Source organism: Theropithecus gelada, chromosome 7a, assembly GCF_003255815.1.
Source record: "Theropithecus gelada isolate Dixy chromosome 7a, Tgel_1.0, whole genome shotgun sequence".
In the NCBI taxonomy this organism is placed as follows: domain Eukaryota; kingdom Metazoa; phylum Chordata; class Mammalia; order Primates; family Cercopithecidae; genus Theropithecus; species Theropithecus gelada.
Genome location: NC_037674.1, coordinates 52250655 through 52276411, shown reverse-complemented (window position 1 = coordinate 52276411; position 25757 = coordinate 52250655). Strand labels below are relative to the sequence as shown.

At 38.5% G+C, this 25757-nt stretch overlaps 1 protein-coding gene across 3 annotated transcripts in view; it reads left to right on the top strand.

Moving 5' to 3' along the window:
- ETFA (electron transfer flavoprotein subunit alpha) overlaps positions 1 to 25757 on the top strand; it is a 102329-nt gene that overhangs the window by 12481 nt on the left and 64091 nt on the right. Inside the window, exons 2-9 of one of the 3 annotated variants that reach the window (XM_025389889.1) lie at positions 4153 to 4299; positions 7178 to 7259; positions 7364 to 7446; positions 11622 to 11721; positions 13093 to 13203; positions 13829 to 13930; positions 15650 to 15718; positions 24833 to 24915. In XM_025389889.1, coding sequence (XP_025245674.1) covers positions 4153 to 4299; positions 7178 to 7259; positions 7364 to 7446; positions 11622 to 11721; positions 13093 to 13203; positions 13829 to 13930; positions 15650 to 15718; positions 24833 to 24915 — 777 coding nt within the window. The remainder of the gene's footprint in view (positions 1 to 4152; positions 4300 to 7177; positions 7260 to 7363; positions 7447 to 11621; positions 11722 to 13092; positions 13204 to 13828; positions 13931 to 15649; positions 15719 to 24832; positions 24916 to 25757) is intronic. The other 2 variants (XM_025389890.1, XM_025389891.1) reach the window with 2 other exon arrangements.

Below are 25757 nucleotides of genomic sequence, written 5' to 3'. Positions count from 1 at the left end.
GGGAGGATCGTTTGAGCCAAGGAGTTCAAGACCAGCCCAGGCAACATAGCAAGACCCTGTCTCTACAAAAAATAAATAATTGACTGGACATGGTGGCATGTACCTGTGGTCCCAGTGACTTGGGAGGCTGAAATGGGAGGAACGCTTGAGCCTGGGAGTTGGAAGCTGTGGAGAGCTATGATTGTGCCACTGTACTCAAGACTGGGTAATAGAGGGAGACCTTGTTTCCGAAAAAGAAAAAGAAAAAGAAGAGAAACATCAGGAGAGGATATTTGAAATCATTGCTGTGGAGGGTGAGAGTGCCAACAAGGAAGTTGTGGTAGCATTGCTAGGCAGTTTTGAGAGCCCAAGTGAGGCTGGTGGCTAAGAATTTATGGGTGACATGGGCCTGCATAGTTAATTTTTATTTAAATAGCAGTGTCTGAAGAGGTTGAGATTCCTTTTGAGGCAATTACCTCATTAAGTATTTCAATAGTTATCTTTAAATGTTTAAGAATTTGGCTCCTTTTCCTCTCATAACTATTGTTAAAAGAGGATCGATCCTAAAGTGTAGAGAGGCAATGGGTTATAAAATAATAAAATGAAAATTTGTTCCCTTTAAAACCTTTTCAATACTGGGCATGCATTTTTTTTTTTTTTACTCTTTAGTCATATTCTATACTACTCTTCTACTTAAAATAGGATTTTAGAGTTATAGAATTTTTACAGTAGGGAAAGAGGTCTTTTGAGATCGTATTTTTCTTTCTGACAATGCTATTTTTTTTTTCTTTTTTAAGCACGAGAATGTTTGCCAAGTGAAATCTTACAGGAATGACCCATGTATAAAACAGCTAAAAATGGTGGTGCTTTGATGTGTGCTGGTAATTAGGAACTCAAACTCTGGAGTCAGACTACCTGGACTTAGAATAACCTGACTCGGCTTCCTACCTGTATAGCTGCTAAGCTCCAGTTTCCTCATCTGTGAAGTCGGAGTAATACTAGTACCTCCATCATAGACTTTGTAGGAATTTTAAATAAGATACTATGTATAAAACTGCTTAGTACAGTGCTCCATCAATGTTAGTTTGGTTAATCTGGTTAAAGCAAAGTTGGGTAGGGGGTCATTCTAGCAGCTGTAGATGCTTATCCCATGCGGTGGCTCCTGAGATGGCTTCCTAGAACCTTATATAGATGCAGTTTGAAAATCTCTAATCTTGGCTGGGTGCGGTGGCTCAATCTGTAATCTCTGGACTTTGGGAGGCTGAGGCAGGCAGTTCATTTGAGGTCAGGAGTTCAAGGCCAGCCTGGCCAACATGGTGAAACCCCACTCTCTACTAAAAATACAAAAATTAGCTGGGCGTCATAGTGCATGCCTGTAATCCCAGCTACCTGGCAGGCTGAAGCAGGAGAATCGCTCGGACGCTGGAGGGAGAGGTTGCAGTGAGTCAAGAGCACGCCACTGCACTCTGGCCTCGGCAATAGAGTGAGAGTCTCAAAAAAAAAAAAAAAAAAAAAAAACCTCTAATCTGATTCATCCTCCTAAATTTGCAGATGGGCTTTAGATTGTAGAATAACATTTTAAAGGTTCAGGCCAATTTCTTCTGCTCTAGTTCCACACAATCATTATTTTTGAATTAGCCACATAACCGGGCCTAGAGGCTATAGCTTCTCTCTAGGTGGTATGTGAGAAATGGAATGTAAAACATTGAATTAGAAGGAAGTTTAATATTTTAAAAATTATAAAGGAGTCAATAAAATAGAGTACCTTTATGATGTATATAATGCTTAGTAAAAATTGATCAGATAGATGGACTGAGTGAGTGGGTTCTTAAATATATTCTTTTGTTGTTTATGCTTATAAATCTAATTTTGATAAATCTTTTAAAAAGTATATAATCTCCAGTTGGAAGTTCTAAAAGCTTGATCGTTCCTTAGGATAACTACGTAATTTATCTTATGATAGAACTATAATTTACAGCAAGTATGGGCCTTCTGCCACCAAATCTTAGATTTATTCTTCAAATGGTGATGGAAATCTCATAATTTTTATAGCAAATGATGTGTGAAACATAATCAAAAATATGATGTTGGATATATATTGGTGATAAATAGCTTGTTACTGGCAATTCTTGTGAAATGTGATTTAAGTAATAATTTAAATTTATTTTTTATTTTTAATTACCTAATTTTATTTAATTATTTATTTATTACCCAAAGTAATAACTTACTTTGAGTCTTAATTACAAAGTCCTTTCCAAAATATGGTGCTCTTCCAGTGAAAAAAGGAAAGGTACCGTATAATTAATTCTGCAGATATTCATTGGAAAAGAAACATTGTATTTGATTCTGGGGATACAAAATACAAACAGGTGTGGTATTTGCTTTCCTTTTTTTTTTTTTTTTTGAGACAGAGTCTCGCTCTGTTGCCCAGACTGGAGTGCAGTGGCCGGATCTCAGCTCACTGCAAGCTCCGCCTCCTGGGTTTAGGCCATTCTCCTGCCTCAGCCTCCTAGGTAGCTGGGACTACAGGCGCCCGCCACCTCGCCCGGCTAGTTTTTTGTATTTTTTAGTAGAGACGGGGTTTCACCGTGTTAGCCAGGATGGTCTCGATCTCCTGACCTCGTGATCTGGCCGTCTCGGCCTCCCAAAGTGCTGGGATTACAGGCTTGAGCCACCGCACCCGGCCGGTATTTGCTTTCTAAGAACTTTCATTTCATTCCAGGAATTGTCCTGACTTTCCTTCAGTTCATACCCTCCTTTTAAGTTTCCAGCTCTGGGTAAATTTCATGCTATGCTTTCTTCACTCCAACTCCAGAGCTTAAGGTTATTGCTGAATTAAGCCACACAACCACGCCATTTGATCCACAGTTCCTCTTTTTCTCACTTTTCTTTGCCATTTTCCACAAGAATAGTTCCAGTATTTTATTTTTTCCTCATGCCTATGATGCCATTCCTCATCTTTTCACATGATAGGAACACCTGAACTTCCTTCCTTTCTTCCCCACTTGACTCTGCTTCATGATCTGTAGCCTTCAACATTTTGGATCTCTTCATTATTTGAAAAACTGTTCTATTTTATAATTGTATGTGAACAAGTCTAATTTCCTGTGAACTATTTGAGCACAGGGACCATTCTTGTTCATCTCTGTGTTCCTTGTGTTTGAAATTGTTCCACATGACCATGAGTGATTGGTGGTTTCTTGATCGTCTGCATTAGATAGGGCTGGATGTTGGTTGGTTCCAGTATACTGTCTGCAGGCTTCCTTTTTTGAATCCAGAAGCATATTTGAACAGTCAAAACCTGGCAAAATTGCTGTTTAGTGTCATATTTTAAAAACACATTTCCATTATCAATTATTTTGGTACTGAATGCATTTTGACTGAAGCAATAGGGATCAACTTTTGTGACTGATTTCACACCCATTATTTCTGATTATACTGTACTCCTGTACTGTAGGAGTACAGTATGTATGTAACCAAATGTAATTGGTAGTAGAATTTGACCAGTTCCTAGTTAGGTAGTTAATATGTTCTGTCTAAGAAATTTACATTTAGTTATATAGTAGTTTCTTATCAGATGTGGATTAGTGGGAAAGTTGTTTTGAAGTAATTAAACACTTTTCCTAACAATAGAAGGCTAATTTGCGTTCTTACTTTTATTAGATAAGAATATTAGTAGGCTGCGTGCGGTGGCTCACGCCTGTAATTCCAGCACTTTGGGAGGCTGAGGCAGGTGGATCACGAGGTCAGGAGATGGAGACCATCCTGGCTAACACAGTGAAACCCCATCTCTCATGAAAGTACAAAAACAAAATTAGCTGATGTGTTGGTGGGCGCCTGTAGTCCCAGCTACTTGGGAGGCTGAAGCAGGAAAATGACATGAACTTGGGAGGCGGAGCTTGCAGTGAGCCATGATCGCGCCACTGCACTCCAGCCTGGGCGACAGAGCAAGACTCCGTCTCAAAAAAAGAAAAAAAGAATATTAGTAGTACAGTGGTAGACACAAATAGCTAGATTTTCAATATTGAACAAGTATTTTATAAATAAATTTATAGAACAGTATTGTGTACGGAATAGTTTTCTTTAAAGCTTACATCCTTAACAATTAGAGTAAAAAAAAAAAACCTGTGATAACATTCTTTACCTTTTTTTTTTCCTTTTTTCTCTTTTTAGGCCTCATTGCTACGATTTCAGAGTACCCTGGTAATAGCTGAGCATGCAAATGATTCCTTAGCACCCATTACTTTAAATACTATTACTGCAGCCACACGCCTTGGAGGTGAAGTGTCCTGCTTAGTAGCTGGAACCAAATGTGACAAGGTGAGAAATTTTTAAGGTCAGCCATAGCAAATACAATCTCCATCAAGAGACAGGAAAAGATGGCAACAGAGAATTATGTTGAGGACTGTAACCCAAACTGGGCTCTAATCCTCATTAAATGGCCAGTGTCACAACCATTACCATGTGTGAAAAAGGAACTAAAAGGTTTCCTCACTAAGTATTTTATCTTTTGAAATGAGGTAGAATACTTGATTTAGTTCCACTGGCACCATCATGTGCCATCAGGTACCAAGTAGAATGATAATATTTGAGTCCCCTTAGAGGTTAATAACTGATCTCTTTTTTGTGTTGATGAATATACTTGCTAATTGCTTCTAATTCCTGAAAGTGGTAAATCTGGACAATGTAATATGGATGTTTTAATTGGTAGAAGAATTTGAATGTTAAGTACTATTCTTTCCAAACTCTAGCTGGTACTAAAAGATGTTCTTATTTTTTGCTGTTGTTGCTGTTGTTGAAATCAGATGATAACAGCTTGGGACACTAACCCTCTAGAAAGGTGCTAGGATATGATTTGCAGGGTCTGTGCCACTAGGCTGCAATGTAGATGAGTGCTTCAATTAACCTTACATAGCTTGAGCCACCAGTTCCCTCTCACATGGTATAGGAGTTGCTGAGTGTGTAGTTGGGGGCTTAAACTTCACAGAGGAATAAATCTGAAGGGAGTATGTTTTGAGGATTTTATGTTTTATTAAATAAGTGATGGTGGCCGGGCATGGTGGCTTATGCCTGTGATCTCAGGACTTTGGGAGGCTGAGGTGGGTGGATCACTTGAGGTCAGGTGTTTGAGACCAGCCTGGGCAACATGGTGAAACCGTGTCTCTACTAAAAATATAAAAATTAGCCGGTGTGGTGGTGCGTGTCTGTAGTCCCAGCTACTTGGAAGGCTGAGGCACGAGAACCACTTGAACCTGGATGGCAGAGGTTGCAATAAGCAGAGATTGTACCACTGCACTCCAGCCTGGGTAACAAAGTGAGACTGTCTCAAAAAATATATTAAAAATAACAATAATTCAGAGCATGTGAGAATGCAGATTCATACTGCTGATGTTGCTTCTGATTTTTTACGTGAAATTGATATCTTAAAAGAACATATTATGGTGGGTTTATGTTTAGTTATGTGGGTTTCTTTACCCAATTCCTGCTAACAACTATAGAATCTTACATAGTTGATACAGCCACAATGTGTGATGTGTGATGGCTAAGCTATCTATTTGTATGTATGTATTAGCCACAGTATATGATGGCTAAGCCATCTTTTTGGTTTCCCTGTTTTTGGATATGTAGGAATTTGTGATTTGTTGTTTGTTTTGCTGTGATTTAAAATAATTATTGTAATGTTACTTTAAAAATACTTTGATGCTTTATACTACTTTAAGAAGAATCAAATAGAAATCATCTTCTGTACTCAGTTACAATCCTAACCTGTCATGTTCTAATTTTAAAGAAAACAACTAATACCTATATGAAGAGATCATTAATAGAGTTCAGCTTTATAGCATTTTATTCAGCTATTTGTCATAAACAGCAAGTTATTCTTCTGTATAATGCCAGCAGTTTTTGCCAGTAAAAACAAGAGAGTTTCAATGGGAAAATTCTGCCCCATTTTCTATCCCATGCTGCTATGCAGCTACATTGCAATTAACTGAGTTTCTTAATTGGGAATTCTCTTAAAGTTTGAGAAGCTAAATTCTGCTGCATCCATAATAGAGGACCTCTGTAGTACAAAATGGTATGCCGGTGAACACTTGGTTTAGGAGAGGTATTTTTGCAGTGCGTCCTTTCTTCAGTGAATATTGTTGCAAGCTAACAGTTCATATGAGGGTAGCAGAAGGCACAGCCGTTCAATCCTACTCATCAGTGAATCAATGAATCAGTTTGGAGGTAAACAAGGAGACAGAAGACGATAGTATGACTGATACGACTTAGCTAAAGTGGAAACCAGCCATGATGTAATAAAGATACTTAAAAAGGGGAAATCTAATTGCCTTCTGAATATAGAAAATCTGAATGATCACAAAGCTTTCTCAGAACCCCATTCTGATTCTAAACAGGAAAAATGAAGAATTAAAATAGGAAATATTTTGCTTTGTCATAGATAAGTGTGTGTATGTGGGCAGGAACTCAGTGGTTGACAATGGGATGTTACTAAGAGAACTTCATTTTCACCATTTCCAGGATATTGAACTTAACACTTGGATTGAACCAAAAGTAAAAAGCACGGTTTATAACTAAATTTGAATAAAGAGCCATGTTGATTTTGGTTTGTCAATTAGTACTTTTCTTTTTCAAGGCAGGAATATTTGTTGAAATGCTTGGTAGTTGGACAGTGTGAGGTCAGTCAGTAGTAAAATCTATTGGCATTAGATTTTCTTTGTTAAGGAATGTATTTTAATATTTTAATCCTTTTTTTGTTTGTTTGAGACAGAGTTTCACTCTTTTGCCCAGTCTGGAGTAAAGTGGTGTGATCTTGGCTCACTGTAACCTCCGCGTCCTGGGTTCAAGTGATTCGCTTGCCTTAGTCTCCCAAGTAGCTGGGATTACAGGCACCCACCACCATGCCTAGCTAATTTTTGTATTTTTAGTAGAGATGAGGTTTCACCATGTTGGCCAGGCTGGTCTCGAACTCCTGACTCCAGTGATCCGCCTGCCTCAGCCTCTCAAAGTGCTGGGTTTACAGGCTTGAGCCACTGTGCCCGGCCAGAATATATTTTAATTCTTAACTGGCCCTTTTGCTAAGAAGAGTAATTTTTACAGTTGGCCATTAAGATTTTATGATCTGTTGATATTTATAGTGGTGGCTTTATTTGTATATTTCTGATAGATGGATAATTAGGAACTTATCTTTTAATCACAGGTGGCACAAGATCTTTGTAAAGTAGCAGGCATAGCAAAAGTTCTGGTGGCTCAGCATGATGCGTACAGAGGCCTACTTGCAGGTGAGGTTTTCCAGTGGAAAAATATGTCATGTGTAAATTATGCTTGAATATATGATTATGAAAGTATTCCAAAATATTTTTTATCAAATGTGTTTAATTCTCAGAGGAACTGACACCATTGATTTTGGCAACTCAGAAGCAGTTCAATTACACACACATCTGTGCTGGAGCATCTGCCTTCGGAAAGGTGAGAAGGTTGAGAATGTGGAATCTGATATCACTGCTTGAAGGGGTTAGATTTCATTGTGCTGAAAGTGTGCAACAGACTGTTTATATAGCCAATCTGGATTTATCTGAATTGATCTGGTAGTTTTGCTAAAATGTATTCTTTCAAGATTTTGTCATAATTTTCTGTTAAAAAACTACCATTTCCAGGTTTTCAAATTAAGTTGTGGAGAAAACTCTAATTAGGCTATTATTTTAAAATTTTCTGCGTTTAAAAGTAATGACGAATTTTGCTTGCATGTGAGAGAGAGCGAGCGAGCAAACGAACAAGAGTCATTTGTATTAGTAGCCCGTTTTAAGAGATGGTTTATTTGGGTGGCTGATGGATATCTCGAAAAGCCAAATTTTATCTACATGGGGAATTTGGAAAGGGCTGTGTAGTGGTTGAAGACATCCTTAAGGTAAAGAAAGCCGTAATCTGATCATGTGCATTGTGATGTGTCTGAAGAATGAATGTGTTACCAGATGGGTAGCGGTCTACATAAAGTTAAAAATGGAGTGGAAGAGTGTAATGGGAGCCTAAGACAAGGAATGTGTCGTGGATTTTTCTTGCTCTCTGTGGCCGTGAGTGTTATCTTAGCTCTCTTTTCTTTTATTCCATTCTTAATAAGGTATCATTTTTAGTCTTTATTTTTACTTTTTTTTTTTTTTTTGAGATGGTGTCTTACTTTTGTCGCCCAGGCTGGAGTGCAGCAGCATGATCTCAGCTCACTGCAACCTCCACCTCCTAGATTCAAGCCATTCTCCTGCCTCAGCCTCCTGTGTAGCTGGGATTATGGGTGTGTGCCACCATACTTGGCGAATTTTTGTATGTTTAGTAGAGACGGGGTTTCGCCGTGTTGAACAGGCTGGTCTTGAACTCCTGACCTCACGTGATCTGCCTGCCTCAGCCTCGCTCTGTTGCCCAGACTGGAGTGCAGTGGCACGATTGTAGCTCAACATACCCTCCAGCTTGTGGGCTCAAACGATCCTCCTATCCTAGCCTTCTGAGTGGCTAGGACTACAGGTACATGCCACCATGCCCAACTAATTTTTAAATTTTTTGTATAAATGTAGTCTCCCTATGTTGTTTGGGCTGGTGTTAAACTCCTGGCCTCAAGTCATCCTCTTATTTCAGCCTCCCAAAGTGCTAGGATTATAGACATGAGCCCCTGTGCTTAGCCTATTTTTACTTTTAAAAATTGTGAAATAAGTTATACACGAATACATCCTTATTAGGAAGAATGCATGTAGTACAGCAGTGTGCAGAGCAAGGTGTCAAAGTCCTGCTTTCTTATTCCCAACTCACCCTCCCCTCTTTAGGAGTATAGCTGTTAACAATTGTACTTTCTTTTAGGCCTCCTTCTGTGGATTTTTAAATTACAGTACATGTACAGCTATATATTTTTTACTTCTAAAATGGAATAATATGGCATGAATTGTTTTGTGACTAGTAGCTTTTACTTAAGAGTATGACTTGGGCAGGGTGCGGTGGCCAACGCCTGTAATCCCAGCACTTTGGGAGGATCGTCTGAGCCCAGGAGTTCTAGACCAACCTGGGCAATACAGTGAGACCTCATCTCTACAAAAAAAAAAAAAGAAAAAGAAATAAATATTAGCTGAGTATGGTGGTGCACGCCTGTAGTCCCAGCTGCTTGGGAGGCTGAGGTGGGAGGATTGCTTGAGCCCAGAAGGTTGAGGCTACAATAAGCTGAGATCACACTGCTGCACTCTAGCCTGTGCTCCAGGGTGACAGAGCAACACCATCTCAAGAAAAAAAAAAAAAAAAGAGTATGACTTTGGCTCATAATGTTTCTCTCTTTTTTATGGCTGCATAAGATTCCATATTTAGCTAAGGACAGTTAACTTGTTTCCAGTTTTTTGCATTTATATACTTTGCTGCAAGAAAACATGCTCATGCGTGTATCTGTGTACACATGGGCTGGAATTTATTTACATTAGAGTTCTAGAAGTGAAATCACTGAGTCAAATGCTATGCGGTTTAAAAAATTTGATACCTATTGCTTAATTACCAACACTTGGTAGTATACATTTTAACATTTTTCCCCCAGTCTGATGGGTGAAAAAATCTTTGTGGACCATTCTGTCTCTGAGAGTTGTGATTGTGTATATTGGATGATTTAAATAATTTCATGAGCCTTGAGTTTCTTTCTATGATGACAGTTCACCTAACAGATTGTTAGACCATGAAAGGGTGTTTGTCATTAGCTAGATTTTAGTACTCTGGCCATGATTGCTATGTTGTGACAGATGGGAGTTTTGAGAATAAGGGTCATATAATAGTAGCTGGTCGTGCGGCCTGTAAATGGGTTTTGAATGAGAAATGTCTATCAGAAGAAGCCAAACAATTTGCTGTATGATAGTCCTTCACCAGCTGTGGTTTTGAGATAACACACTTTTATACTTGTCTACTAGAATTTTAAAATGTCATTTTGTATGCACAAAAAGAACTCAATTATTGCTTCTGCTTCCCAGAAACCATGCAGGCAGCCTGTTGGATGGGATATATTTTTAATAGGATAGATATTTGTGTACCATCCACCCTCAGGACATTTAGATGGAAGACCAGATTCAGGAAAACATACTTTTTAAGTACTATGGTAAAATTTCTTGAAGATATGTTAAGACAAGGGATAATGAAAATACAAAAGACATTAAATTTTGAGCAATTTAGAAATTTCTAAAACTTTAAAAAGAGGCAAAGTCTGCATAACATAAAAATTGTAAGATAATCTGTTCAGCCAAGTAACTATTCCAGTAATAATTCCTGAACAGTTAAAGAAGATGGTTCAGGAGGAGGGTTACTTACTGAAGCTAACTTTAAATACTGACAAATCTGGTTTTTAAACTAGATTAAGTAAGTGCTTCAGGATGGGCATGATGGCTCATGCCTGTAATCCCAGCACTTTGGGAGGCCAAGGCAGGAGGATCGGTTGAGGCCAGGAATTCGAGACCAGCCTGGACAACAAAGCAAGACGCCGTCTCTACAGGAAAAAACAAAACATAAATAAAAGAAAATGAGCTGGGTGCGGTAGCATGTGCCTGTAGTCCCAGCTACTCAGGAGGCCGAGGCAGAATAATCTCTCGAGCCCAGGAGTTCAAGGTTATAGTGAGCTATGATCACACCACTGCAACTTCAGCCTGGGTAACAAAATGAGACCCTGTTTCCAAAAAAAAAAAGAAAAGAAGAAGTAACTGGGACTTGGGGAACTGTGCCTTGGGTTCCTGCTACTAAGGACAAAGTTAGCACATGCATCTATTTCAGTACAAGCACAAGAACACACCTTTAATTTATTTTTGTTGCTTTTTAAATACGTACTACACAGACTGTTCTTCAGGTTAGTGTTATTTTTCTTTTTTTTTTTTTTCTTTTGAGGCAGAGTCTCTGTCACCCAGGCTGGAGTGCAGTGGTACAGTATCAGTTCACTGCAACCTCCGTCTCCCAGGTTCAAGCAATTCTCATTCTCATGCCTCAGTCTCCTGAGTGGCTGGGACTACAGGCATACACCACCATCCCCAGCTAATTTTTTTGTATTTTTAATAGAGATGGTGTTTCACCATGTTGGCCACATTGGTCTCAAACTCCTGGCCTCCTGGTCTCAAACTCAGCCTCCCAAAGTGCTGGGGTTACAGGCATCAGCCACTGTACCTGGCCTTATTCTTTTTTTGTGCAATATCAATTTAAACAAAAGGTAAAATGTCTGCTTTGAATGTTTTTATATACGTTAAGTTAATATGTACGAGCATAATCTTTTTCAGTATTTGAGAATTTTACCACCCTTCTAAATTTGTTCTATCTTTTCTTATCTAAATTCAATAGTCCACAACTGTCACACTTGGTAATTGATGTTTATTATAGTAAATTTCATATGTCATAATTCAATATGTTGCATTAAGGTGGCTTAATACTGTGAAACTCATATGACTCTTAATGTAGTTAGAGTAATGGTAGGTACTCAATCTCAAAGCCTATTTAAAAAGCTGTGCTTGAAGTTGTATATCCAAAGGTGCACATGAAATATAAAATATTTGAATTAAAATTTCTACAGAATATGCGTTTAGAATATGTCATTACTGATCATATATAGTCATCCATCACTGTGTATGTGTGTAACTCACTGCTTATTTTGCTTTTAGAACCTTTTGCCCAGAGTAGCAGCCAAACTTGAGGTTGCCCCAATTTCTGACATCATTGCAATCAAGTCACCTGACACATTTGTGAGAACTATTTATGCAGGTAAGTACTCAAGGAAGATAATTAATCGACATGTTAAATTTTAGTGAAAAGCATAAATTAATCTTGAAGGTAAATTTTAAATCAAGCCATGCAATTGCTTTAAGTGGACCATCTTAAAGGTTTCTGAGGAAAATTTTAGTCTAGAATTGCTGGTGGCCCTTGACATGGCATTCTCTTTGATGGATCTCAAGCACAGCGATTTCCTGCCAGTTTATTGAGTTTGTAGAGTGGTATTTTCCTAGTGCTTAATAAAAATTAGATTCACTATTTAATATATTTTGTGAGTGGTACCTGGAAAAGCAAAACTTAAAAAAAATAGTATTCTCAATCTTTGCTTCTTCTACTTCATTTCCATCAGCATTAAGAAATTCATTTTAGCCAGCTGCAGTGGCTCGTGCCTATAATCCCAGCACTTTGGCAGGCTGAGGTGGGAGGATTACTTGAACTCAGGAGTTCGAGGCTATCTTGGGCAACATAATAAGACCCCATCTCAAAAAATAAATAAATAAATAAATAATTAGCTAGGCATGGTGGCATGTGCCTGTAGTCATAGATACTTGGGAGGCTGAGGTGGGAGGATTGCTTGAGCCAGAAGGTCAGGGCTATAGTGAGTTGTGATCATGCCACAGCACTCCAGCCTGGGCAACAGAGCAAGACCCTGTCTCAAGAAAAAAAGAAAATAAATTCATTTCAGTGTCTCTTCAGTCGATTGATCTTTTGCTTAGCAAACTGGTCTCTAGTGGGATTGGAGAAGGCAGTGAACTCTTCGTTTTTTTTCTGATTAAAGTTGTGTATTTCACTATAAATGGCTAATTCTCAGATTAGACTTTTCATCTTCCATAATGTTTGTGGGAAAACATTTTGTCATGGTTTGGGTTACTGTTAATGTGATAGCTAATCCAGAGTGTCTCAAATCCTCTTAAAATCTTGGCACATCCATACCTGTTCTTTATGACCTGTTGTGTTTTCAAGATATTCCTCCTTCAGCATGCATAGTAGCTACATTCTTATTAAGTTGTTGCAGCTCATAGTTTTGAGTTACTGATTGTATTGTTTTTGGAGAAGGAAGCTTTGTTCATATTCCTTTTAGGGGTGTAGCGTACCTTCTTAGTGTGGATGCCTGTTCCAGTTTCTTCCTTCTAGGCATGGTAGTACCTGTCCTGCTTTTAAAGACATCCAGGGTTATACAAATGTCTACTGATATGTTTCTTCACTGTTATGGTCCACTTTTTCCTATACTTAATAGAGTTAGAAGACAACTGGTCAAGAGTTATTTCTTGCCTTGTCTATGAAGTAAATTCCAAGCATCAAAGGAATGCTCGTTTTGTTGCCTTTTGTTGTTGCTTTTAAAAAATAGATTGTGTGTTTCAGGAAATGCTCTATGTACAGTGAAGTGTGATGAGAAAGTGAAAGTGTTTTCTGTCCGTGGAACATCTTTTGAAGCTGCAGCAACAAGTGGCGGTACTGCCAGTTCAGAAAAGGGTGAGTGTTCATTTGGAGTTTTTTGGTTTTTCTTATTTTTTTAATTCATAGACTGTATTATAATGAGAGATTACCTCTGCTTACATTTCTAATGCATAGTATTTGAAAGTTCAATTTAAATGATATTCCCAAGCTTATATAAAAATAATAAATATATATAACTTGCATCTTTTTTCACATTATCTTTGGTACTAGGATAGTTGCTTTGGTAGATCAAGGGAGTGGGAGACAGGATCTATTAAGATTAAGCTTTTTTACTCTTGTCGCTGTTTCCTATTATATTTGGGTGATTCAATATAACAGAAGAATGTAACAGTAAACATGTGGAGGGTGTTACACTTTAACATATATAGTGTCTCATTTGGACCTCATAGGAAGAAAGTTATTCCATATTCAGACTCAGAGAATTAAATGATTTCTCAAGTCATACAACTAATGTGGCAAAGGCTGGAATTTAGTCTCCTTAAGTCTTTCCATTATCGGAGAGAATTAATTAGGAGCACCAAAAATTCACATTAATTAAATTTCATGGAATTATATACTTGTGTGTTTCTCTTGAAAATAATTATTGTTATAGAACTTGAAATCATAGTCGTTGTTTTATTATATGTGTTAATGTATGCAGCATCAAGTACTTCACCAGTGGAAATATCAGAGTGGCTTGACCAGAAATTAACAAAAAGTGATCGACCAGAGCTAACAGGTGCCAAAGTGGTGGTATCTGGTGGTAAGTGAAATATTAATCTTAAAAGATGTAAACTTAAAATACTTTGATTTTTTTTTTTTTAGTATTTATTTTAGAGGTACACAAATCTTTTTCAAATATAAGAAGTTGGGAAGTTTTGGGTATTATTCCCATTTAACCAATTAGGAAAATGAAATTATGAGCATAATACACAGTTTGGGGTTTCTGTTGCACACCTAGTCACTGGCACCAGGGGGAGCATGGTGTAAATCTCATCTCCATAGCTTTGCCACTTGGTACCGTCTTACTGATGCACTTCCATGTATTCTGCAGAGTATGGTTGGCTTCTGAATTATAGATAGAACTGGCTGGAATTTCAGGGCCATCTTGTGTGTAATTCCTACCCTTCTTTCCACTTGGAAAGATTTCCAGAGTTATCCATGTCCTTGTGTATAACTCTTTGAAAGTTTCTTAACATTTAATATCAAAACTGTTAATACTGCATAAGACATGCTTATTTTTGTACATCATGCTCCTTGTCTTTAAGAACAATGATTTTTTTTATGGCCCACTGACTAACTTTTTGAAAAAATAAGGACTGCTATGCTTTTTAAATCCTTGCAAATTAAACATCCAACAAAATAAGCTTTCAGACAGCCTTCTGTTGCAAGTGGCATTGAGAAAAAATCATTTAATATTTTGAAGTGATATATCTGACTTGTTTTTTCTTTTCTTTTATTCTTTTTGAGATGGAGTTTTGCTCTTGTTGCCTAGGCTGGAGTGCAATGGCACAATTTCAGCTCACTGCCACCTCCTGGGTTCAAGCGATTCTCCTGCCTCACCCTCCCAGGTAGCTGGGATTACAGGCATGCGCCACTACGCCTGGCACGGTGACTCACACCTGTAATCTCAGCACTTTCAGAGGCCGAGGTGGGTGGATCACCTGAGGTCAGGAGTTGGAGACCAGCCTGGCCAACATAGTGAAACCCCGTCTGTACTAAAAATACAAAAAATTAGCTGGGCATGGTGGTGGATGCCTGTAGTCCCAGCTACTTGGGAGGGTGAGGCAAGAGAATTGTTTGAACCTGGGAGGCTGAGATTGCAGTGAGCCGAGATCGTGCCATTGTATTCCAGCCTGGGCAACAAGAGTGAAACTTCGTCTAAATAATAATAATAATAATTATTATTACTATTATTTTGTATTTTATACAACAAAAAGCACCAGGTCCTGACTTGTTTATTCACTTATCTATTCAATAAATGTATATTGGTTATCTGTTCTATGACAAGCTTATTGCCAAGTGCTGGAGAAACAGATGAAAAGGCAGAATGCTCTTCCTCTCGAGGAGTTTAAAGTCCTTGAGATGACTCCCATTCAAATAATAACTTTATGCAGTCATTCAGAGAAATTTATTGAGCATCTATTATATGTAGAGTTTTGCTAAATATTGAGATATGGCAGTGACCAAGATAGATATAGATCCTGAAATTAAAGAGTTTTTATTCTAGTGGGAAAAAAACTCATATTAATTACATAATTAGTTAACTAGTTAATTATAGTATGTTGAATGCTTTATAGAAGTATAGGAGTGTGATAGGAGAGGTCAGAAAAGGTTTTATAGAGGAGGTGACATGCTTAATATGGCAGTTACATAATATGAAAATTTACTCCAGTATATAAAATAGCAAAATTATTCTAGAATGAATTTGATGTTTGCCTAATTTTTTTGTTTTGTTTTTTTTTTCATCTTTTTAAATGAGGTCGAGGCTTGAAGAGTGGCGAGAACTTTAAGTTGTTGTATGACTTAGCAGATCAACTACATGCTGCAGGTAAAGTTATTTTCCTTAGTAGAAAGATATTCCCTCTTTGTTGGAAATATTTTTTCTTCATTATTTCCTTTTTGTGTAAGCCTTTCAACCCTACAAATTATTTTACTTTCTGGATTTTTCAGTTTTTCTCTTTGAACCAGTTTTTCTTAAGCCTCCAAGCAAATGGCATATAGCATTCAGTGAGGAGAAGGCCTCCTAGTATCCCTTACATTTGCCTGATCTTAGTAGGTTTTTTCCTTCACTTTAAAAATATTGAAATGGGCCAGGCACAGTAATGCTCATCTGTAATCCTAGCACTTTAGGAGGCTGAGGCAGGGGGATTGCTTGAACCCAGGAATTTGAGACCAGCCCTAGCAATGTAGTGAGACCCCATCTCTACAAAATTTAAAAATTAGCCAGGCATATTGGTGTGTGCTTGTAGTCCCAAGTACTTGGGAGGCTAAGGTGGAAGGATTGCTTGAGCTTGAGAGGTGGAGGCAGCAGTGCACTGTGGTTGTGCCACTGCATTCCAGCCTGGGCAACAGAGTGAGGTCCTGTCTCAAAAATAATAATAAAAGACAAAATAATGAAATATTAGTTTCAGTGCCTACTTCAGATTCAGGAACACCCTGGTTTTTCATCTTTTTTTGGTGGTCTTAATATAAATCTTACACAAATAGAAATACATTTAAAGTTTTTAAGTTCATAGTTAAAAATTTAAAACTGTAGTTAACCATTTATAGGTAAGGTAGAACCTATTGCTAAAAGTGCATTGATGAGAAGAGAGTGATGTTTTTTGAAAAACCAAAAAAATTTAAGCCAGGTGTGGTAGCATGTGTCTGTAATCCCAGATACTTGGGAGGCTAAGTTATGAGGATTGCTTGAGCCTAAGAGTTTGAGACCAGCCTAGGCAACATAATTGAGACCCTGTTTCGAAAAAAAATCTTTTTAAAGACATTTGATTATTTTTGAATTATACAATCACTACAATGAATATATATTAAAATGTCTCAATTCTATCATCTCACCCTCCTTTTAAGAGTTTTACATATAACTTTCCAGGGTTTTCCTGTAACTTTCTGTGGTTTTCCTGTGCATTTCTATTACATAACATGTGTACCCATAGAAACAGTAATAGTTTTGTCAGAATAAAGGCATTATATAGACACTGTATAATCAGATGGTAGTATTTCAGGGTTTATTTTCATTCATTCTTTCTTTGAACAAGTATTAAGTGTCTGCCGTATTCCAGGTACTATTTTAGGTGCTATTAGTTTATTTTGGCTACAGTAATAAGTTACTACAAACTTGGTAGCTTAAAGCAACAAAGTTTTTCTCTCACAGCTTTGGAGGCCAGAGGTGTGTTGAAGTGTTAGCAGGGGCCATACTCCCTCTGGGGGCTCTAGGAGATAATCTGTTATTTTCCTCTTCCAGCTTCTGATGGGTACTCTGATATTCCTGGGCTTGTGGCCACATCACTACAACTTCTACCTCTGTCTTCATATCATCTTCTCTGTGGGACTGCATTCAATCTCCTTCTGTGTCCCTCTTATAAGGATACATGCCGGGCACAGTGTCTCATGCCTGTAATCCCAGCACTTTGGGAGGCCAAGGTGGGCGGATCACCTGAGGTCCAGAGTTCGAGATTAGCCTGGCCAACATGGTGAAACCCCGTCTGTACCAAAAATATAAAAATTAGTTTGGTGTGGCGGCACACACCTGTAATCCCAGCTACTTGTGAGGCTGAGGCAGGAGAATTCCTTGAACCCAGAAGGCAGAGGTTGCAGTGAGCTGAGATTGTGCCACTGTACTCCAGCCTGGGTAACAGAGCGGGACTCCGTCTCAAAAACAAAAAAGATACGTGTAATGGCATTTAGGGCCCACGTAGATAATCCAGGATAAACTCCCTCTCAAGATCCTTAGCTTTATATCATATCTGCTGCCACGTAGGTAATATTCACAGGTTCTGGGGATTAGGACATGAATATATCTTTGGAGGGGCCATTTTCTTGCCTACTACAGACACTAACACAATAAATTAGTAAATAATATAATATGGGCCAGGTGTGGTGGCTTACTCCTGTAGTCACCTGAGGTCAGGAGTTTGAGACCAGCATGGCCAACATGGAGAAACCCCATCTCTACTAAAAGATACAAAAATTAGCTGGGCATGGTGGTGCGTGCCTATAGTCCCAGCTACTTGGGAGACTAAGGCAGGAGAAACGCTTGAACCTGGGAGGCAGAGGTTGCAGTGAGCAGAAATCACGTCACTGCACCCCAGCCTGGGCAACAGGGCGAGACTCTGTCTCAAAAAAAAAAAACAAAAACAAAAGAGAGTCGTAAGTGTTAGGGAGACTAATAGAATGGGTAATGGGGGTGAGAATTGGAGGGCAAGATTGAAGTTTAAAATAAGGTAGCCAGATTTGGCCTTAATGAGAAAGAGACATTTGGCTGGGTGTGGTGGCTCATGCCTGGAATCCCAGCAGTTTGGGAGGCCAAGATGGGTGGATCAGTTGAGACCAGGAGTTCAAGACCAATCTGGCCCACATGTTGAAACCCCACCTCTACTAAATACAAAAATTAGCTGGGTGTGGTGGCACACACCTGTAGTCCTGGCTACTCAGGTGGCTGAGGTGGGAGGATCACTTGAACTGTGAGGTGAAGGTTGCAGTGAGCTAAGATTGTGCCACTGCACTCCGGCCTGGGTGACAGAGACACTCTAAAAAAAAAAAAAAAAGGAGACACCTGAACAAAGGTTTGAAGGAGGTGAGGAAGCGACCCATGAGGAGATCTAGGGGAGAGTGCTCCAGACCAGAGCAACCAGTAAAGTGCAGAGAACCTGTCTAAGGCAGGAACACATCTGGCCTATTTGACGAATAGGAAGAAGGCCAATGTTGGAATGGAAAGTGCAAAAGAGAAAGTAGTAAGAGATAAAACTGGGAGGCAACACGAGACAGATCACACAGGGCCTTATAGGACATTGTAAAGAGATTACTTTTCTCTGAATGAAATGGGGAGCCATTTCAAGGTTTGAGCAGAAGAATGACATGATCTAACACATTTTTAAAGGATCACTTTGGCTGCAGTTTTAAGAATAAGCTGTAGGGGGTAAGTACAGTAATGGGGAGATCATTTAGCAGGCTATATCAGTCATGTAGGTGAGAGATACTCATGGTTTGGACCAGGGTAGCTGCAGTCGATGTGGGGAGAAATTGTCAGTTTTGAGATATATATTTGAAGGTAGAGACAAAGGATTTCCCGACAGATTGGATGTGGATTATGAGAGAAAGTATTTGTCCTGGTGAGTGGTAGGGTGGAGTTACAGTTAGCTGAGATAAGGAATATCTCGAGTGAAGCAGTTTCCAGGGAGAGATCAGGAGTTCAGTTTTGGGCATGTTAATTTTTGCGATGTCTAATAACAGACACTGAGTAGACAAGTCAATTAAGCAGTTGGTATAGGAGTGTGGAGTTCTATGGAGAAGTTTGGGCTAGATACACATATTTGGGAATTAGTTCATTTGGATGATACTGAAAGCCATGAGACTGGATGAAATTACCAAGGGAGGGAGTATAGATAAAAAAGAGGTCCCAGGCTAGGTGCAGTGGTGTGAGCCTGTAGTCCCCACTACTCAGGAGGCTAAGGCAGGAGGATCTCTTGAGCCCAGGAGTTTGAGGCTGTATTGTGTTATGACTGTGCCTGTGAATAGCTACTGCATTACAGCCTGGGCAACAGAATGAGACTTTGTCTCTTAAGCAGAAAAAAAAAAAAAAAAGTCTCAGGACTGAGCCATAAACACTGTATGATTAAGAGCTAAGAGAGAAAAGGAGAAAGAAGACCAAAAAGGAGTAGTAAGTTAGTCTAGACAACCAGGGCAGAGGCTATGTTTTGAAACCCATGTGGAGTGTTTCATTGAGGAGGAAAAAATTGATCAACTATGACACACACTTCTAACAGGTCAAGGACGGTAAAGACTGAAGAGTGACTATTGGATTGAACCACTTAGACATCACTGGCTACTTTAAGCAGTTTCAGTGGAGTGATGGAAGCAAAAGTCTCATTAGAGTGGGTTTAAAAGAATAGTCCTGCCAGGCAGTGAATTGTACCTGTAATCCCAATGCTTTGGGAGGCCAAAGTGGGAGGATTGCTTAAGCCTAGGAGTTTAGACCAGCCTGGGCAACATGGCAAAACTCCGTCTCTACAAACAATATCAAAATTAGCCAGGCATGGTGGTATGCACCTGTGGTCCCAGCTGCTTGGGAGGCTGAAGCAGGAGAAATCACTTAAGCCCAGGAGGTTAAGGCTGCAGCGAGCTGTGATTGTGCCACTGCACTCCAGCCTGGGTGACAGAACAAGACCCTGTCTAAGAAAAGAAAATAAAAAATAAAAGGCTAGTCGTAGGTAGTGGTTACATGGTTGTGTTCTCTGTATGATAATGCTCTGGAGCAGCATGTTTGTCTTTTTCTGTATGTAGGTTATATTTTAATGAAAAGGTTTTTAGAGATAGAGTGGGAGGCCTGGAGTTGGAGACAGTGAATACAGATAACTTTTTTGAGGGATTTTGCTATATAGGGAAGCAGGGAAATGGATGGTAGCTAGAAGAGGAGTCTGGCCAACAGAGGAACTTCATAAAGCTGGGACAGGTAATAACATGCTTCTGTGCCGATGGGAGTGCTCCAGGAGAGGGAAAAGTAGTCATACTTTTTTCCCTTCACATACTTTTTCATTTCACTCAAGGACATCACTCCAGTAATTCTTCCCTGAGGGAAAAGTCAGAATTACTGGAGTGATGTCCTTGAGTAGACAAGAGAGAATGTGGACATAGCTGCAGGTGGTGGGTAGATGTGTTACTCAGAGCATGTGGAAATTCTCTTTTGATCCTTTCAATTTTTTTTAGTGGATAAGAAGCAAAGTCATCAGTTGAGAATGAGGATGCTAAAGAGGTATAGGAAGTTTGAAGAGAGAAGAAAATATATGAAATTATAGTTTAGGAAACAGTGGGCTAATGAAAGGACTAGGGGAACTTAGTATAACTGCCAGGAATTAAGGCTTATTTATTTAGAGGAAAATATACTTCACATGGTTGGATATTTGATGTTTTTCTCCAGTAATGCTGAACTGCAGGAGAAGAGATACGGAAAAAGTGGAAAGGTTACTTAATCAGCCAGAGATGGAGGTTTTTCTGAGTGTGTGGTGATGTAAGAGGAGAACAAGGAAGTTGAAGGCATAGCAAAGGAATGATTAGAATGATTGATTATAGAATTTAAAGTGGGCAAAAACAACAGGACAATGGGGGAGAGTGAATAGAATTGTAGATTACTGTGGGGTCAGAGGAATGTTGGAAGTGAATGTCAGCTGGAAAGAGGAGGTCAGAAAGACGCTGAAAATTGAGACTGTTGAGCAATCTTGGTAAAGAAAATGTGTAGGATATGATCATGGGTGTGGCTGAGGTATAGTGGTGGGCAAGCTCACTGGAGGAGAGTTGTTCAAATCTCCAAGTGTTGAAATCTCCAGGAATTAAGATAAGACTAATGTACGTCTTTCAGTTTCCAGTCTGGCATATAAGAAGCTTGGAAGTCACCATTTTGTCCTAACAACAAGTGAAAAACTGAACAAACCGAAGAATCAAAACTCATCTTACATCCATAGGAGAAGCGAGGTTGCATGGCAAACTGCTGTCCGTCCCCCAAACTGGAGAAACCAACAAGCAAACACAGATAATCACAACTTCCCAGAGCAGAAATCCAAAAGTAGCAACCTCCACAGGAGCTGGTGGTGGGGTAGGGGAACCTGAACTCTTGTTGATGAATTTTAACATGGAGGTTCCATGTTAAAAACTCCAGGTGGGCCGGGCACAGTGGCTCATGTCTGTAATCCCAGCACTTTGGGATGCCGAGGTGGGCAGATCACTTGAGGCCAGGAGTTCGAGACCAGCCTGGCCAACATGGTGAAACCCCATCTCTACTAAAAATGTAAAAATTAGTCGGGCATGGCAGCATGCACCTGTAGTCTCAGTTACTTGGGAGGCTGGGGCAGAAGAATCACTTGAACCCTGGAGATGGAGGTTGCAGTGAGCCAAGATCGTACCAATATTCTCCAGCCTGGGCAACAGAGTGAGACTCTGGATTTTTGTTTTTTTGACAAAAAACTCTAGGGGTATCCAGTGTGGGCTCCCAACATTTTTGTGAGTTTTACCTTCAGGAGCTCTTCCTCATGGTGAAAATTAGAGAAAAATCACCTCATGCTTCCAATAAGGGGAGGGGAAAGGGAACCACTTTAAAATATGCCAGAGCATTCTGTTCTTCTTAACAAGGTCTGACCTCCTTCAGGAGGAACTGTTTAACCAGAGATTAATTTGCTGGGGCATTATCAGAGCCTAACTGACCTGAGGAAAGGTAAATACTCAACTTCAGCCATTCTAGCCATCCTGTCCCACCTAAGGGAGAGAGAGGAACTGAGAAGCATGTGTAAAGTTCAGTCTCAATATGGTCTTATTGAGGTATGGTCTTAGTAAAAGACCAAGACCTCAACATAGGACTGTAGAATGCTTCCTTTCCCCCAGCACCTTACCACCATGTAATAAAGGCTTAATGACAGCTCTTCCTTTTACCCGTGTATCTCATGTTGGGCTATCAAGAAAATATTGCGAGATATACTAGAAGGTAAAAGAAAGTTTGAAGAGACAGAGAAAGCATCAGAACCCCTCAGCTAGAATAATCAGACTGGAAATTTAAAACAACTGGGATTAGTATGCTAAGGTCTCTAATGAATAAAGAGCAAGTAAGATGTGCAATATAAGCAGAGGGCTAGAAATCCAAGAAAGAAACAGAAATGCTAGAGATAAAAAACATTGTAACAGAAATGAAGAATACCTTTTAAGGACTTCTTAGTAGACTGGATATGGCTGAGGAAAGAATCTCTGAGCTCTAGGATCTCAGTAGAAACCTCCAGAACTGAAAAACGAAGAGAAAAAGAACCAGAAGAAGAAGAAGAAGAAAAAAAAAAAAACAAAAAAACAGAAAACCTGAACTATAATATAATATCTAAGAATTGTGGAACAACTACTAAGAGTATAACATGTAATGGGAATACCAGAAGAGGAGAGAAAGGAGCAGAAGCAATATCTGACTGAGGATTTCCCCACATTAATGTCAGATACCAATCCACAGATCTAGGAAGCTCAGAGAACACCAAATATGATAAATGCCAGAAGAACTTGACCTACGCCTATCATTTGCAAACTGCAGAAAATAAAAAATAAAGAACAAATACTGAAAGAAGCCAGAGGGAAAAATCCACCATACCTATGAATAGCAAAGATAATAATTACATCCAATCTCTTTTCAGAAACCATGCAAGCAAGAAGAGAGTGTAGTAAAATGTTTAAAGTGCTGAGAGAAAACACCCACCAACATAGGATTTTATACCCTGTGAAATTATCCTTTAAAAATGAAAGAGAAATAAAGACTTTCTCAGACAAAAATTGGCAGACTATGTCATAGACTTGCAAGAAATGCTAAAAGTTCTTCCAGAGAGAAGGAAATGGTAGAGGTCAAAAACTCTGATGTATATAAAGCAAGTGAGAGCATTGAAGAGGGAATGAGTGAAGGTAAAATAAGTTTTATTTTTTTTAATCTAATAGGTAACAGTTTGTTTAAAATAATAACGTTGTATTCAATTACATATGCTCATGTATTATAATTACTTATGTGCTCATATATAAGTGAAATGAATCACCATGTAAGAAACAGGAGATAGGGATTACGATTATCTTGTTATTTAATGGTACTTGTACCACCTGTGAAGTAGTGAAGTGTTATTTGAAAGTGGACTTGGATTAATTGTAAATGAATATTGCAAACTCTAGGACCACCACTAAAGTAAAACAAAAATACAACTAATAGCTAAGAAAAGAGACAAAATGGAATTATTTAAAATGCTCAGTTGGTGGAAGACAAAAATAGGAAAAAAGAAGAAGGGCAACAAATAGCCGTTACAGATATGGTAGATATTAATCCAACTATGTCAGTCATTACTTTCAACATCAGTAGTGTAAATGCACCAATTAATGATAAAGATTGTCATAGTGGATGAAAAAGTAAGACCCAACTATATGGTGTCTACAAGAAACCCACTTTAAATATAAAAATACATATACCTATAAAGTAAATGAGTGGAGAGAGATATACCATGGTGGTGCTAATTGAAAGAAAGCAGGAGTAGCTATATTTCAGACAGAGCCAATTTAAAGTTAAGTTTTATTAGGTAAATAAAACCTGAGTTTTAATAAACTTAAGTTTTAAGTTCTAAAACTTACATTTCAATAAAACTTAATATAACTTAAGTTTTGCTGATATTGGGCTGTGTATTCCAGAAATCACAGTGTAAGGGTCAGGAATATGGGAGATGGGTACAGGTTAGGGAGCATGCAGAGCATTATGGGGATCAGTGTATAGGTTATGAAGGATAACCTTTGAGTTTGGGACTTGTGGGGACAGACATAAATGAAGGGCAGGGTGTAATTAGTCCTGGCTGACTCAAGATAGTGGTGGTGAGGCTGTGCGTGTTTGGAGGTGGTCAGCTGTATTGTCTATGGCTCCCTCTGTCCTTTTCAGCTTGAGATGAAGAGGCCTGAGGCTCATTCTTGACTCCTGCTGGGGAAGAGGTTGTTTTACTCCAAGTATAGAGCTCATTGTTGACTCCTGTTGAATGAGAATAGAAAGCCAGTTAAATTTTATTTATTAATTTGATAGCAAATATTGGTTAAACCTTCATCTTGTTATTTGTAACTCTTTATCCAGTATCTTCTCTTTATAGTATTACAAGAGGTAATATTGTAAGTCCTTTCTTCAAAACTTGTGAAGTTGTTACTTAAAGGAGCATTATGTAATGACATTCTAAACATTATAGTGTAAAGTTTATGAATGCCTTTTTGATAAAGCATGCAGAAGAGTTAAGCCTAAATTAAAATCTGAAATACTTGGGTATAAAAAGAAGTTTTTCCTTGAAGCTTTCTGTATAAAATATGCTAGTACTTAGAATTCTAAATCAATGTCTTTATTTACAGTTATCAGGGAATATCCTAACTAGCTGAATAGTAGAGCTTGAAAAAAATGACAAATATTTTTTCCCCTTAGTTGGTGCTTCCCGTGCTGCTGTTGATGCTGGCTTTGTTCCCAATGACATGCAAGTTGGACAGACAGGAAAAATAGTAGCACCGGTAAGTGTTGCAATAAAATATGCTGTGCCAAATGTTATAGGGATAAGTACTGTATGTATTTGTTGAACAGTGATCTCAGTGATTTATCTTACTCAGTGTTCCTGAGCAGTTAGCCAGTATCATGGTGAATATGTCATTTTCACAAGGTCTGTGTAGTTCTTGGTCTCGGTAAAATGCCTAGCAGTTCTTAAATTCAGCTTATTTTTCAAGTATTTTAAAGCAGTGGAACATTTTATCAAATTAAGTCGTATTATATCAAATAAAACATTGATAAAAGCAGCATTTTATCAACTCAAATTTATAAGTTCACATTGATAGCATTTATTTGCCATAAAGCCTTTAGAGAGTATAAATTCAGTGAGAACAATGAACCTATTTTAATGAACACAGAATTTTGAAATTGGGAGCTGTGAATGACAATTTTAGTCTTACATCTTCCTGAACACCAAGTTTGTTTCTGTATTTTGTCTTACAGTATGAATTCCAGAAAATTCTGTTTTACATAGATAAGTGATACTAGAATATTCTTCAGTTAAGCCTATCTAAAACTTAAAAAGGAAGAGCAGGAAATTTTGGTCTCAAAGTTGAATCACTAACAGTTGATAATGACTGTTTATATTTCTTAGGTGATACAGATTTTCAGTGAATAGGAGTCTCAGCCAGTTTAAACTTGTATAGTATGCAGGAAAACATGTTTTTTATATATTTCAAAACAATGTGTAGTCTTGTCCATTAAAAAAAAATCATACATTCCAGTGCTTTATTCTATGAGATATTCATTCACAATTTTAAGATACTGTAGTCAACATTTTCAAGGCTTATTTTTGAAGTTTGTTTTGAAG